The sequence below is a fragment of the Salmo trutta genome, chromosome 33, assembly GCF_901001165.1.
Source record: "Salmo trutta chromosome 33, fSalTru1.1, whole genome shotgun sequence".
In the NCBI taxonomy this organism is placed as follows: domain Eukaryota; kingdom Metazoa; phylum Chordata; class Actinopteri; order Salmoniformes; family Salmonidae; genus Salmo; species Salmo trutta.
This window is the reverse complement of record NC_042989.1, coordinates 36,680,744-36,697,090: the sequence shown is the minus strand read 5'-3', so window position 1 is coordinate 36,697,090 and position 16,347 is coordinate 36,680,744. Positions and strand designations below refer to the sequence as shown.

The window sequence follows — 16,347 nt, the reverse complement described above, 5'->3', positions numbered from 1 at the left end:
TGTATGTGCTATTATTTACTCGTGTCTAGGAATGTATATCCATCAATTTCCACAATTATGTCTGTTGGGAAATTTAAATATTGGTGATCAACATCAGAAAAAGTTTTGTAATCTAGGTCTAATAGCTGTAAAAACCATGTATAGCCATCAATCTGAAAGCCTCAAATCCAATCTCAATAACAAACTTAAGGACTGAACTATCTAACTACATCCTATTGGACTATGTATTATCAAATCAAGCATAAAGCAGACATATCTGACAGCATTTGTAAACCGTATGTTGACCAAAGTGCTGTATAGTGGGCGTTTTGTTTTGTGTTGTTTTTGTTTGTGAATGTCAGTTTGTTTTGGTTAGATTCTTTTAGCCTTAGTGTTTTGCTTATGGATCCCTATGTGAGAATGAATGTAGATTTCTGTGGGTGGGTGGGAAGTGGATGGGAGGGAGATGTATATTGACACTGTGAGATTATACTTTTTGTATTTATTTATTGTTTTGTAATAAAGGTGTATATTTAGTCCCCCGTCTCCCTGTTCACCCACGACTGCGTGAACACGCATGACTCCAAACCATCATCAAGTGATGTGTTACTGACTGTACGTTTGTTTATGTGTAACTCTGTGTTGTTGTTTTTGTCGCACTGCTTTGCTTTATCTTGGCCAGATTGCAGTTGTAAATGAGAACTTGTTCTCAACCAGCCTACCTGGTTAAATAAAGGTGAAATTAAAAAAATTAAAAATCAAGGCCTAATCACCAACAATGATGAGACTGCCTACAGGGAGGGGGTCAGAGACCCTGGCAGTGTGGTGCCAGGATAACAATCTCTCTCTCAACGACAGCAAGACAAAGGAGCTGATGGTGGACTACAGGAAATGGAGGGGCGAACACGCCCCCATTCACATCGAAGGGGCTGTAGTGGAATGGGTCAGCCCAGTACATCACTGGGGCCGAGCTCCCTGCCATCCACGACCACCATACCAGTCGGTGTAAGAGGAAGGCCCGAAAATCTTTCAAAGACCCCAGCCATAGACTGTTCACTCTGCTACCGCACGGCAAGCGGTCCCGGAGAGCCATGGCTGGGACCAAAAAGCACCTGAACAGCTTCTACCCCCAAGCCATAAGACTGCTGAACAATTAATCAAATGGCTACCCGGACAAAAGAATATGCTTTTTTTTTATTTTTATTGTCACATAGACCGGATAGGTAAAGTGAAATGTCTTGCTCTACAGGATCAGCCATAGTAGTACAGCACCCATAGAGCAAATTAGGGTTAAGTGCCTTGCTCAAGGGCACATTGACAGAATTTTCACCTTGTCGACCCAAGTATTTGAACCAGCGACCTTTCCGTTACTGACCCAACGCTCTAACTGCAAGGCTACCTGACTATTTGCATTGACTCGTTTTTGCTCTGACCCTCTTACGCTGACTATGCACAGTGAACACTCACTGGACTTGGTACTGGTACTCTGTGCATAGCCGTCATTGTAAATAAGAATTTGTTCTTAACTGACTTGCCTAGTTAATGAAAGGTTACATTTTAAAAATGTAAAAAATATATAGCCTTGTTATTGTTATATTGCGTTACTTGTTAACTCTGCAATGTTGGGGAAAGGTTCGTAAGTAAGCATTTCACGGTAAAAGTGTAAATCTGTTGTATTCGGCGCATGTGACAAAATGTGATTTGATTTCCTACGAGGGGACTTTTATTATGAAGTTGAACTTAAAGTAGAAGTTTGACCCGGATGTAATTGTTCAACGTTGGAGAAATGAATGACAACAATATACTGTTGACAAAGAACAAGTCCTAAATAGATAAGAAACGAGGTCAGAGTGTCTTCTCTCATCATGTAAAGTAAGGGGTAAGTTAGTTACTAGCTGCTAACCTGTACTTCCCACTCGGTTTCTAACGTTAGCTAGCTAGCATGTAGCCCAATAATAATGGACTAAAGGAACCTAACGTTACTGCTTTACTATGTTTAAAGGCGAATTGGCTCTGGAGGCCCAAAAAAGCCAAATACTCCACCTAAACGAGAATTTAATCTCAATTGCGGTAGCAACCGTTCTCGAAACATAAATCCCTCTACTAGTATGTTCATATCACATACAAATAATTTCACAAACGCAAAATACACATGCATGTACACCAAAATGTAGATTTTTGTCTGTGTGGTAACACTCATCCTTGATATGAAAGATAAGGTACAAAACCGTACTGCAAGCGATGCGTGTTCATCTTCATGACCGAGCGTCGATGTTCTTGACCATATCTCCCTCTTACAGAAGACACTTTCGTCCAATCGCTCATGTATAATGGAGGTCAAACCGTGCCGTAAACTCACTCCACAGCTAGTTTGAATTGTTGCGCATGGGGCCAATCAAGAGGTGCAGGTTGGTACGTCGTCCAGGAGGGAGGTCACGTGTGTTGCGGTGCAGAGAACCACTGGTTCGAGCTCAGTATTGGGCAGTCTGAAAGTTGACGTCGGTTTCATATGTAGTTAGCTAGCTATGCAAAGACACAGGGTGCTGGAAGTATCAAGGTTCGTTTCTGTTCTCATTGTGGATTCTAGATCATGGCCCACTGCAGAGCTAGGTTGCTGTAACTCCTAAATGCCAGGGAGGGAGACTGCTTGCGATTTTAAGACTGAATGTCATAGCTACAGTAGCTAAGCCAATTTTAGGTCTGTTGTTTTCTAAAAGTTGCCTATGTAACTTCTCTTCCTTTGTGAGCAGGCTCAGGACAGCAGCATGGGCAGAAGCAACAGCACTACCTCGCGCGGTGTTCCAGTGGTACTGGTGTGCCTTGGTGCTCTGCTATTGGGCAATGTGGTGATCTACTTGTACCTGGACTCACTGCAGCAGAGTGGCGACGGCGACCCCCACCTGACTCCTCATGGGGCATGTCCACCCCGTCACTTTAGGATGGCCAACATGAGGAACTGTTCGCCCTGGCTGGAGTGTCCACAAGTGCGCACAGAGGTGCGCAAGTTGAAGATGATCGGACAGGGAGCTGTTAAGCAGGTTAGGCACACAACAACAGAGAAAATTGAAAACTGTGCCCAATTTCATCTGACATAAGCAAACCTGAATACATAACGAAACCTGAAGTGTTTATTCAATGTCCTCCTCCCCCTCCCATAGGTTTTCCTGTCCGAGTGGAAGGGTCACAAAGTAGCCCTGTCCAAGCTCTCCTCCCTGGAATACCAGGAGGACTTCCTCCATGGGCTCTCCATGCTCCAGGCCCTCCAAGGGCCCCACGTGGTGGTGCTGGTAGGCCTGTGCTCAGAGGACCACACCCTGGTCACAGAGTACCATCCGCTGGGCTCTCTGCTCAACCTGGTCGCCGTGCTGGCCCAGGAGAGGCACCGCGTACGGGACACCTGGCAGACCCGCTTGCGGCTGGCACTGGACTACGTCTCCATTCTCCATTACCTCCACACCAGCCCCGCCGGGACCAGAGTCATGTGTGACTCGAATGACCTGGTGAAAACCCTGTCACAGTTCCTGCTGACCAGCGACTTCCACCTGGTGGTCAATGACCTGGATGCCCTGCCAGAGGTCGGGGCCCCTGCGGGCTCGCTAGTGAGATGTGGCCACCGGGAGCTCACAGGGGAATTTGTGGCCCCAGAGCAGCTGTGGCCCCACGGTGACGGCCAGCCATTTGCCGATGAGCTTATGCCGGGGTACGATGAAAAAACAGATATTTGGAAGATTCCAGATGTTACACGTTTCCTGATGGGGCGGGTAGCGGGAGGTGACGTGGTCCATTTCCACCTCTTTCACATCAACGGGGAGTGTAAGAGAAGAGACCCTCATCTTCGCCCCTCTGCAATGGACGTCCTGAGCGTGTACAGATCAGTCTATGCAACCATGATGAGAGACAGTCCCAGTCCTGGTGGCTCCAGAGATATGCTTTAATCTCACTTTTCTCCTTTGTACTGATAAGAAACTGGACTGTGTAATAAAAAATGAAATCACTTTTTGTCACAGTTTAATCATTTACCCTTTAAGATGTCACCTTTTTTTTTACTCACTTTTATCTTCGAAGCATTTGTGTTGAAATAATCTGTACAGTCTCTGCTGCAAGTAGCCCATAATGTCCTATGATGTGCTCCAGGACACAGGGTGGCGCTAACGCGCCCGTTACCCCATTAACAGCTGGCAGAAAACCCTGGCGCATAATAAGAGGGAATTCCCTTCCAAACATGGGGTGTTTTTAATTAAAAACAATTGTTGCAAAACAATTAGTATTTTTGCAACAGAAACCGTTTACGCCAAACGGAAAAACGTTTTGCAACAGAAAACGAGAGTTTCTATAGGACAAATTCACGGATGTCCCGCCCCGGTTTCCGTTGGAAGACGTGATGAATACATCCCTGGTTTGTGGATTGTTGTAGCACGTCGGACACTACTTCACCGGACTCCGTTATTGTGTTTTCATCCGACCTTGCGCTGATCTTGACTGTTTCAGAGCATACAGTCTAATACCGCAATTGAACAATGTTTGCAGTCAGGAGTGCATTCCGTCTGGGCGCAAGAATCACGGAGATTTCAAGACGAGGATGCGCTGCCGGTCTTCCAGTGGATGATGTTGTCAACGGGCTTACCGAGGAGCAGATACAAGTAACGTTAGATAACTACTTCAGTTAACTTTCAACTAACGTTAGATAGCTAACGGCCAAAGATAGCTGACATTATACAGTCAACAAGCTCAGTTGAAAGTCTGTAATGTGTTTTTTATTTTTATGAAGGAACAAAACAAGGTGTCAAGGACGCGTAACTAGTGTTTACAGGCCAAAATGACGGCGAGTCTTATTTAGATGGCTTTGGTTGTACTAACTACCTATATTGTCTGGACATCGAGACGCTCGTTGTTCAGCTCAGTTAGGTTACCAGCTGTAGCTCACTACTAAATGTATGCACGGGGCAAACAATGCTTTCAGACCTCTGGCAGCTGCTGGTATGATCCGAGACACAGGTTACATGCGGACAGCTGACGTTGGTGTGGACGAGGGGTGGGTTTCTGGTGCAGTTTTTGATTGGGTGAAAGTTCGTGCATGTATGTGACGCTACTTCGCTCTGAAAGGGAAGAAACTACGTTTTGCATAACAAGATCAAAATATGTTGATGCTATCTAGTAGTTATTGTATTGATACATTTGTTTAATAGTACTCAAACAGTACACATGAGAACATATTCCGTTTGAAATTCATGTTGATACATTTTTCTTGATATTTTTGCTGTCATTCCCTATTTTTATCCAGCTCCGACAGACAATCCGGAGGTTCCTAGCCGAGAAGCTGGCACCCATCGCCGATGAGATTGACAAGAGCAATGAATTTGTTGGGATGCGGGTGAGATGATGAAATCTACTATTCTAATTACCATAATAGGATGGTGTGTGGTATTCTTCTTGAATAATGTTAATATCTTACTGTGGGTTGCACTACAAACAGTATAATCCACCTCAAACGAATAACAAGACATCATTAGGATCCATGACCTAAATCCTAAAAATACTGGACGTTGTATTACAATAGAGGTAACTCTTAATGTTCTTTATGTAGGTCTACATTGAGTGTGTTTTGGGACTTTAAAATATGAACTTTGTAAGACGCCTGGTTTACACCTGGTAACCTCTTGGTTTTTTTTTTTTTTCATGCAGGACTTTTGGAAGGACATGGGGGATATGGGACTTCTGGGTATCACTGCCCCAGGTAAGAGATGGATATTGATTTCGGGTTGATGTATCACTATGCTATTTATCCCGGCGTAAAATGGTTTACCAGTAGTTTCACCAATGGCCGTGATGGTGATCTGATGTAGAAGTAGCATCATAACTATGTTAACTTCTCCCCCCCCCCCTCCCCCCCAAGTGGATTATGGCGGTTCAGGATTGGGTTACCTAGATCATGTGATTGTGATGGAGGAAATGTCGCGAGTGTCGGCAGCTGTCGCCCTCAGCTACGGGGCCCATTCGAACCTCTGTGTCAATCAGATGGTGCGCCATGGCAACACAAAGCAGAAGGACAAGTACATGGCCAAGGTGTGGATGATATTTGTAGTTCCATACATGCTTAATGCACCCTGAAGTATACAGGCAGCCTCAAAGTGCAATAGCCAGGTGTTCTTTTTATTTCTTTGATATGAAATGTGTACCGTTGTGTTTTCCCAGCTCATGACAGGAGAGCATGTTTGTGTCTACCCTATACAGGCAGTTTCACATTGAAATAGACATGTTACAGTGCATTCGGAAACTATTCAGACCCCTTCACTTTTTCTACGTTACAGCCTTATTCTAAAATGGATTCAATTGTTTTTTTCCCCCCCTCAATCTACACACAATACCCATAATGACAAAGCAAAAACTTTTCTTTTTTTTATAAAAAAAGGAACTATCACATTTTACATAAGTATTCAGACCCGTTACTCAGTACTTTGAAGCACTTTGTTAGCAATTACAGCCTTGAGTCTACTTGGGTATGATGCTACAAGCTTGGCACACCTGTATTTGTGGAGTTTCTCCCATTCTTCTCTGCAGATCCCCCTCAAGCTCTGTCAGGTTGGATGGGGAGCGTCGCTGCACAGCTATTTTCAGGTCTCTTCAAAGATGTGCGATCGGGTTCAAGTCCGGGCTCAGGCTGGGCCACTCAAGGAAATTCAGACTTGTCCCAAAGCCACTTCTGGGTTGTCTTGGCTTTGTGCGTAGGGCTGTTGTCCTTTTGCCCCAGTCTGAGGTCCTGAGCGCTCTAGAGCAGGTCTTCATCAAGGATCTCTCTGTGCTTTGCTCCCTTCATCTTTCCCTCGATCCTAACTAGTCTCCCTGCCGCTGAAAAACATCCCCACAACATGACGCTGCCACCAACCTCCTTCACCGTAGGGATGGTGCCAGGTTTCCTCCAGAAGTGATGCTTGGCATTCAGGCCAAAGAGTTCAATCTTGGTTTCATCAGACCAGAGAATCTTGTTTCTCATGGTCTGTAGAGTTTTTAGGTGCCTTTTGGCCAGCTCTGAGTGGGCTGTTATGTGCCTTTTACTGAGGAGTGGCTTCCATTTGGCCATTTTACCATAAATGCCTCAACGGTGGAGTGCTGCAGAGATGGTTGTTGTTCTGGAAGGTTCTCCCATCGCCACAGACGAACTCTGGCACTCTGTCAGTGACCATTGGGTTCTTGGTCACCTCCCTTCTCCCCCGATTGCTCAGTTTGGCCAGGCGATGGAGGCCACCGTGTTCTTGCAGATCTTCAATGCTGCTGACATTTTTTTGGTACCCTTCCTTAGATCTGTGCCTCGACATAATCTTGTCTCGGAACTCTGCAGACAATTCCTTCGACCTCATGGCTTGGTTTTTGTTCTGACATGCACTGTCAACTTATATAGACAGGTGTGTCTGTCTTTACAAATCATGTCCAATCAATTAAATTTACCACAGGTGGACTCCAAGTTGTAGAAACATCTCAAGGATGATCAATGGAAACAGGATGTACCTAAGCTCAATTTTGAGTCTCATAGCAAAGGGTCTGAATGCTCATGTAAATATGGTATTACTTTTTCTTTTAATTTTGAATACATTTTTAAAAACCTGTTGTCGTTATGTGGTATTGTGTGTAGATTGAGAAACAATTGATTTAATACATTTTAGATTAAGGCTGTAATGTAACAATGTGAAAAAAGTCAAGGTCTGAATACTTTTTGAATGCACTGTATGTCTTCTCTTTCTAATATCATTTCCCCAGCTCATGACAGGAGAGCACGTGGGTGCCTTGGCAATGAGTGAGCCCAACGCCGGATCCGATGTGGTGTCCATGAAACTGAAGGCCAAAAAAGAAGGTGAGCCCTCTGGAATACTCTCCTTAAAGCCCCTTTCCGTAGTAGCACAAGTTCACTGAGCCAGTTCCTTACCTCTTAAATGGCATCCTTGCTCATAATGCTGTCCATCTCCTCTCTGGGTTTTTATTTTGCTGCAGGTGACCACTACATTCTTAACGGTGTAAAGTTCTGGATCACCAACGGGCCAGATGCCGACGTTCTCATTGTGTACGCTAAGACAGACCCAGAGGCTCACCAAAAGGGTATCACAGCTTTCATTGTGGAGAAGGCAAGTATTTATCGTCGGCAATGAAACCAAATGCCTTCCATATTTCACTTACAACAGCTTAACCAGTTATGGGTCTGGGCCTGTTTACACTTAACCAGTTATGGGTCTGGGCCTGTTTACACTTAACCAGTTATGGGTCTGGGCCTGTTTACACTTAACCAGTTATGGGGTCTGGGCCTGTTTACACTTAACCAGTTATGGGGTCTGGGCCTGTTTACACTTTAGCAGTTATGGGGTCTGGGCCTGTTTACACTTTAGCAGTTATGGGGTCTGGGCCTGTTTACACTTTAGCAGTTATGGGTCTGGGCCTGTTTACACTTTAGCAGTTATGGGTCTGGGCCTGTTTACACTTTAGCAGTTATGGGGTCTGGGCCTGTTTACACTTTAGCAGTTATGGGTCTGGGCCTGTTTACACTTAACCAGTTATGGGTCTGGGCCTGTTTACACTTAACCAGTTATGGGTCTGGGCCTGTTTACACTTAACCAGTTATGGGTCTGGGCCTGTTTACACTTAACCAGTTATGGGTCTGGGCCTGTTTACACTTAACCAGTTATGGGTCTGGGCCTGTTTACACTTAACCAGTTATGGGTCTGGGCCTGTTTACACTTAACCAGTTATGGGTCTGGGTCTATATTTCCTCTAGTTTTTTTGTTCGGCTTTAAGCAAAATTCCGGTCTGCTGAGTGCGAACTTAAACGTTTTGAAAAGTCTAACTTCCAGCGCGTGTTTACTGTGAACTCTGAATCTGTAACTGCTTTAAGTTACAGGTTTACTGTGAACTCTGAAGCTGTACTGGCTTTAAGTTAGTTTTAAGTGGGTAAGTAGGCTAAGTGGCTAAGTACTGTGTCTATTTGATCATAATGTGGGCCTACCAGAGTGACCTACCATCAAAAACAATGGAGAAAATGCCTCCTATAACATTTTAACATGGAAATAGCTGTTCTATCATTCAGCCTACAGTAGCAGCCAATGTTTGGTGTTCAATGTAGGCCTACATTCCATGAGACTTTTTTTAAAAACCTGCAGGGCTTGGCATTAACCTGTTTATCCACTTGTCCTTCAGACAAGGAGGTGACTGGAAATGTTGTTTAGGTAAACCACTTTACAAAATAAAATGCATTATACCATTCACAGAGAAACAGACAAATTAATGTTCCCTCTGCCTATTGGCTACTTAACTTATTCAAGCTTGTCTCAAAATACAACACTGCCCCTTTAAGACAATCTCTTTACCTGACTCGTTTTTCAAATATGTCAAGGAATGTACATGTTTTATGCTCTTGTAGGAAGCAATCACTCCCCCATTGCTGTCTACAAATGATCTATAACTGGGCTAATAACTCACTAACTAGCAAAGGATATGAACAAAATGTACACACATGGCTACATGCAGCTCTTGCTTTGATCTCAAAACAAGCACATCTACTCACAACTGCTCATGCTGTAAACACAGTCCAGTTCAAAGTAAATGGGACAGATCCATATATGGTCTGTTTGCATATAGGCCTATTGTAGCTCTGATTGGTTATGCCGCCCCGGGCTGTGTAGAGTACGGCCTGTGTGTCAATGCAATAGAATCCTACTCCGATGCGTTCTGCCTACAACAAAATCTGTTGTGTAGTTTGTTTCGGTATGTTGCATTGAAAGTGGCTAATATTGCATTGATTCGATCACAATTGCCACAGTAAAGAGAAACGTTGAGCGTTTCCTGGGAAAACTGTAGAACAGTGGTCACCAACCTTTTCTGAGTCAAGATCACTTTGAGTCAAAATGCAAGCTGAGATCTACTGCTCAGATTATATATTTTTTTATATGACTTAAACATAAGCCTATGCAACATTAACAAATTAAAAACAGTACTGTAGCAATGAGGTTTGTGCAGTAAGCTATATGCCCAATACATTACTACCGCATATTGGCTTTGCTTGAATTGCCCTGCCAATGCATAGTTCGGGACATTTAAAAAATATATATATTTTCAAATTATATTTCAATTTGAGGTAGGCTATATGATCACACCGGTAATCAATCCGTTGTTGTATTACTTGAGGCTCAGTAAACATACTTTTACATTTTTTTTATTTTACTGGCCTGAGGGAGAGGGCAGCAGACTGAAGGTCTGCCTCTCAACATCCCTCCGCTCTCCCTTTCCTCTGCTGACACCGACCAAAAAGGGACACCGTCTTCCAGCTGATGGCGAAACTCGAGTCACACCGCATTACTTCTGCCTACAAATTCATGTTGTTACTCCTATGAACAGAGAAAGTGAAATATTCCTTGATTATTAAAAGACCAAAGCCGCTAATAATAATAACAACACCTATAGATACACTTTCCTACTCATTCATTACTGCTGCAGTGCTTGTTGTAGCGTTGAGTGGAAATAGGAAGAATGTGCATTTTATGGCTTATAATTGTTGAATACAGTCTCTCTCTAGTCATGTTTTTAAATCTCACAGTATCAACTTTGCTTTCTTTTATGCCTGCTAAATTACTGGAGACACAGTAATATTGGCCAGCGGTAAGCCTATAGTGCACTTGATTTGCTCTCCGGGCCTGCCGGGAAGGCAGAGTTTGTACCTTCAGACACATGAAATGGTTCCAAATGGTAAGTTTGCCTACCCATTGCACAGAGCAGCTGAATCGGCAGCACCTACTGACAACAGCCCGAGACGAATAAAACAAAATAGGAACACAAGGCTTTATCGTTGGGTTTTGACAGAAATGTTTGGCTATCGACTAGGAATGCCTTGGAGGACGATCGACCGGTTGGTGACCACTGCTCTAAAAAGTTGAGTGAAGTTCAATCTCTGGCTTCTCTCCATGGGCTGATATTTGTTCTGCACGACCGCATGCAGTTTTAGAGGGTCCGTTGTTCTGGACCTGTTTATACTTAATCAGTTATGGGTCTGGACCTGTTTATACTTAATCAGTTATGGGTCTGGACCTGTTTATACTTAATCAGTTATGGGTCCGGACCTGTTTATACTTAATCAGTTATGGGTCTGGACCTGTTTATACTTAATCAGTTATGGGTCTGGACCTGTTTATACTTAATCAGTTATGGGTCTGGGCCTGTTTATACTTAATCAGTTATGGGTCTGGGCCTGTTTATACTTAATCAGTTATGGGTCTGGACCTGTTTATACTTAATCAGTTATGGGTCTGGACCTGTTTATACTTAATCAGTTATGGGTCTGGGCCTGTTTACACTTTATTTTATTATGATCAATAATAAAACACTTCTGTCTCGGCCTCTGAACACGGACTCTCCCAACATTTCCCAGGTTTCCCAGTAATCGTGTTTTGGAGGATTCTTGAAAACCATGGCGTTTTGTGAAAGATACTGGAATTTTGCAACCCTAGTCTGGACATATTGGTAAATTGTGCCCAACTTTTATTCCTACAGGGTATGCCAGGGTTTAGCACAGCACAGAAGCTGGATAAACTGGGAATGAGGGGATCCAACACTTGTGAACTTATCTTTGAGGACTGCAAGATTCCAGGTGTGTGTGTGCGTGCGCATGTGCCTGAGCATGTATGCACATCTGTGTGTATTCAATAATATTTTGTATCATAATGAATTACGTTTTCAATTGCAACGTCGTCTTTTTGATTACAGTGGAGAATGTCTTGGGTCCTCTCAACAAGGGAGTCTATGTGATGATGAGTGGACTTGACCTGGAGAGACTTGTGCTTGCAGCAGGACCTATCGGGTAAATATACATATTCTGGGTTTTTATAACACATGCCCATGAGCCTATTCTGTCTACGTCTATCTAAACTCAGCAAAAAAAGAAATGTCCTTTTTCAGGACCCTGTCGTTCAGATAATTCTTAAAAATCAAAATAACTTCACAGATCTTCATTGTAAAGGGTTTAAACACTGTTTCCCATGCTTGTTCAATGAACCATAAACAATTAATGAACATTTACCTCTGGAACTGTTGTTAAGACACTAACAGCTTACAGACGGTAGGCAATTAAGGTCACAGTTATGAAAACTTAGGACACTAAAGAGGCCTTTCTCCTGACTCTGAAAAACACCAAAAGAAAGATGCCCAGGGTCCCTGCTCATCTGCGTGAATGTGCCTTAGACATACTGCAAGGAGGCATGAGGACTGCAGATGTGGCCAGGGCATTAAATTGCAATGTCCGTACGGTGAGATGCCTAAGACAGCACTACAGGGAGACAGGACGGACAGCTGATCATCCTCGCAGTGGCAGACCACGTGTAACAACACCTGCACAGGATCGGTACATCCGAACATCACACCTGCGGGACAGGTACAGGATGGCAACAACATCTGCCCGAGTTAAACCAGGAACGCACAATCCCTCCATCAGTACTCAGACGGTCCGTAATAGGCTGAGAGAGGCTGGATTGAGGGCTTGTAGGCCTGTTGTAAGGCAGGTCCTCACTAGACATCACCGGCAACAACGTTGCCTATGGGCACAAACCCACCGTCGCTGGACCAGACAGGACTGGCAAAAAGTGCTCTTCACTGACGAGTCGCGGTTTTGTCTCACCAGGTGTGATGGTCGGATTCGCGTTTATCGTCGAAGGAATGAGCGTTACACCGAGGCCTGTACTCTGGAGCGGGATTGAGGTGGAGGGTCCGTCATGGTCTGGGGCGGTGTGTCACAGCATCATCGGACTGAGCTTGTCATTGCAGGCAATCTCAACACTGTGCGTTACATGGAAGACATCCTCCCTCATGTGGTACCCTTCCTGCAGGCTCATCCTGACATGACCCTCCAGCATGACAATGCCACCAGCCATACTGCTCGTTCTGTGCGTGATTTCCTGCAAGACAGGAATGCCAGTGTTCTGCCATGGCCAGCGCGGAGCCCGGATCTCAATCCCATTGAGCACGTCTGGGACCTGTTGGATCGGAGGGTGAGGGCTAGGGCCATTCCCCCCAGAAATGTCCAGGTACTTGCAAGTGCCTTGGTGGAAGAGTGGGGTAACATCTCACAGCAAGAACTGGCAAATCTGGTGCAGTCCATGAGGAGGAGATGCACTGCAGTAGTTAATGCAGCTGGTGGCCACACCAGATACTGACTGTTACTTTTGATTTTGACCCCCCCCCCTTTGTTCAGGGACACATTATTCAATTTCTGTTAGTCACATGTCTGTGGAACTTCTTTCGTCTATGTCTGTTGACTCTTGTTATGTTCTTACAAATATTTACACATGTTAAGTTTGCTGAAAATAAACGCAGTTGACAGTGAGAGGATGTTTCTTTTTTTGCTGAGTTTATGTTCTGCAATGAAGAAAATGCTCCCCTCTTTCAGAATTATGCAATCTGTGATGGACTTTTCCGTTCCCTACCTGCACGTTAGAGAAGCTTTCGGACAGAAGATTGGACACTTCCAGGTGGGAAATCAACCAAACCATTCTCAGGCGGTCAAATAAGAAAGGGCACACTTATGTCAATCATATTCCACTTACAACAGATCTATACCTATTTCTCTTGCATATACCACTTCTTTTTAAGGTTTTTAAATGACAAAATTTGATGTGAGAATTAATGATGCTTTCAGGTATAACAACTTTTTTTGCCTTTTCTGGAATTTTGATTTTTCCTTCCTACCAGTTAATGCAAGCAAAGATGGCCGACATGTACACACGTCTGGGTGCATGTAGACAGTATTTGTATAACGTGGCACGAGCCTGTGACAAGGGACACTTCAGTTCCATGGTGAGCATTCTCGACAACAACAAAGTCCATTATTAATGTAATGTGAAATTCATAGATGTAATCTAACAGCAGATATATATTGGATGAAAGTGTTGATGACAAATGTGATGTTACATTTTATAATGTAATATGATAGAAAAACAATATTGGATGGCACTGTATTAACTTGGTGTTATTGCAGGACTGTGCTGGGGTCATTCTATATTGTGCTGAGAATGCCACTCAAGTTGCTCTGGATGGAATTCAGTGCCTGGGTAAGAACCAAGCCAACCATGCACTTTTATAGAAACATGTTGCTCTTTGTAGCTAATGTTAACACTGCATGTGCGACTGTTTTACAGTTGTGTTCATCCTAACTAAAATCTCTCTGTGGAGGGATTGGAGGGCTTGTTTTTCATTTGATTAATGACAAGTCATTGTTGCGTTTCTCCACCTGCAGGTGGCAACGGCTACATTAATGATTACCCCATGGGCCGTTTCCTGAGGGACGCCAAGCTGTATGAGATCGGAGCAGGCACCAGTGAGGTGCGCAGACTCATCATTGGTCGAGCCTTCAATGCCATGTACAAGTAGACCTTGAATGCTGAAGAGAAGTACACGGACTGGATCAAGACTCACCCAAAGGCCTTACACGAAATCTCATTATACACTCTTGAAAAAAGGGTTATTTGCCTGTCCCTGTGTAGTAGAACCCTTTCACCCAATGAAGAAGTTTCTACCTTGGACCAAAACGGTCCCTGTAGGAGAAACAGCCAAGGGAACACTTTATGATTCTCCATACCAGCTTTAGTCACGGGCAACAAGCACCGGAGTAGCACCAACGGTTCACGTTCCAAGATTGATGATTCATCTGGTGTGGACTTAGATCTCTGCATCCAGTGTTTAGATACAATAAGTAGTCTGGTTTCAACCCAATGAAACTGTATTTATCATTCACAGAAATGTTAAAAGTAACAATTTAATTTATGGCATTTAGTAGGGTTTTATTGATTCTACCCTGCAGTGAAATGACCTTAGTCTATATAGTGGAGGACTCTAGTATGCAAAGAGTTACCTTGCAAGCAGCAGCATTTTTTAAATCATAGCAAACTTCAGATTAATATATCCCCCTTCCATTGGTGTTTCCTGGGTACATGGCTTTGTACACAAGTGGCTACAATTAACAACTTCTAAAACTATTGTTATCTTTTTGTTGTTGTGTTGTCACTCTTATTTTTTTCAAAGTATTTGTGAACAACTTTCCATTTACCTCAGTGGTGTTGAGCTGTGTAGGAATCCTCTCCATGAATGAATGTAAAATGATGGTGGTCAGCAAAAACAATGATATTTCCATTATAGAAAATCATTGTTTACTTTTAAGAGCATATTCGAATGGTTAAATCAACAAAAAATTGTCTGATAGGAAAACAAAATGTTCTCTTTAAATCAGCAAGATCTGTTAAATTCCTCAAGATTTTGTTTCAAACTGTAAGTATCCAAATTGGTTGGTTTCCTGTTTGTGTAGAATAAAAAATGACTTGGATTTTGCACCATTGGGCCATGTCTTATTTAAAATTCAACGGTGCGTGATGTTTAATATTAAAGTCTCTAGGTATTGCTCGCCGGAGGTAGAATACCTCATGATAAGATGTAGACCACGCTATCTACCAAGAGTTCTCATCTATATTATTCGTAGCTGTCAATTTACCACCACAAACCGATGCTGGCACTAAGACCGCACTCTACGAGCTGTATAAGGCCATAAGCAAATGCTCTTCCAGAAGCGGCGCTCCTAGTGGCCGAGGACATAAATGCAGGCAAACTTAAATCCGTTTTACCTAACTTCTACCAGCATGTCACGTGCAACCAGAGGAAAAAATAAAACTCTAGACCACCTTTACTCCACACACACAGATGAATACAAAGCACTCCCTCGCCATCCATTTTCCAAATCTGACCATAATTATATCCTCCTGTTTACAAGCAAAAACTAAAGTGGGGGAAGTACCAGTGACTCGCTCAATACAGAATTGGTCAGATGACACGGATGCTACGCTACAGGACTGTTTTGCCAGCACAGACTGGAATATGTTCTGGGATTCATCCAATGGCATTGACAAGTATACCACCTAGTCACCGACTTCATCAATTGTATTTATTTAACTACGCAAGTCGGGTAAGAACAAATTCTTATTTACAATGACGCCCTACCAGAAGGCAAAAGGCCTCCTGTAGGGAAGGGGGCTGTGGGGGGGGAAAAAATATAGGACAAAACACATCATGACAAGAGAGCCATAACACTACATAAAGAGAGACCTAAGGCGACAACACAGCATGGTATCAACACATCAAATCTAATTTTGTCACATTCACTTACAAGCCCTTAACCAACAATGCTTTAATTAAGAAGTTCAGATTTTTTTAATTAAGTGTTAAGTAAAAAATGTGTTAAAAATAATTAATAATTAAACGGCAGCCCTAAAATAACAAGCAAGGCTATATACAGGATACTGGTAGAGAGTCAATGTGAGAGGGCACCGGTTAGTCGTGGTAATTGAGGTACTATGTACA

General features: G+C 43.4%; 2 protein-coding genes across 4 annotated transcripts; both read left to right on the top strand.

The window, feature by feature from the left end:
• The first annotated feature begins 1,748 nt into the window (after nt 1-1,748).
• Nucleotides 1,749-3,974, top strand: pomk (protein O-mannose kinase). 3 transcript variants are annotated; one of them, XM_029730807.1, is made up of 3 exons: nt 1,749-1,858; nt 2,730-3,017; nt 3,138-3,974. In XM_029730807.1, exons 2-3 carry the CDS (start codon nt 2,745-2,747, stop codon nt 3,912-3,914), a joined length of 1,050 nt encoding a protein of 349 aa, XP_029586667.1. In that variant the 5' UTR covers nt 1,749-1,858; nt 2,730-2,744; the 3' UTR covers nt 3,915-3,974. The 3 variants fall into 3 exon arrangements, with proteins under 3 accessions (XP_029586667.1, XP_029586668.1, XP_029586669.1); XM_029730808.1 differs by having other exon boundaries at nt 1,753-1,851; XM_029730809.1 differs by lacking the exon at nt 1,749-1,858 and adding an exon at nt 2,493-2,536.
• A 380-nt stretch (nt 3,975-4,354) lies between these two features.
• Nucleotides 4,355-15,326, top strand: ivd (isovaleryl-CoA dehydrogenase). The gene is made up of 12 exons (XM_029730806.1): nt 4,355-4,619; nt 5,261-5,350; nt 5,662-5,713; nt 5,873-6,042; nt 7,732-7,825; nt 7,963-8,093; nt 11,503-11,599; nt 11,716-11,809; nt 13,391-13,472; nt 13,693-13,797; nt 13,979-14,051; nt 14,237-15,326. The coding sequence occupies exons 1-12, from the start codon at nt 4,497-4,499 to the stop codon at nt 14,368-14,370; spliced, it is 1,245 nt and encodes a 414-aa protein (XP_029586666.1). The 5' UTR covers nt 4,355-4,496; the 3' UTR covers nt 14,371-15,326.
• Nucleotides 15,327-16,347: the final 1,021 nt, after the last annotated feature.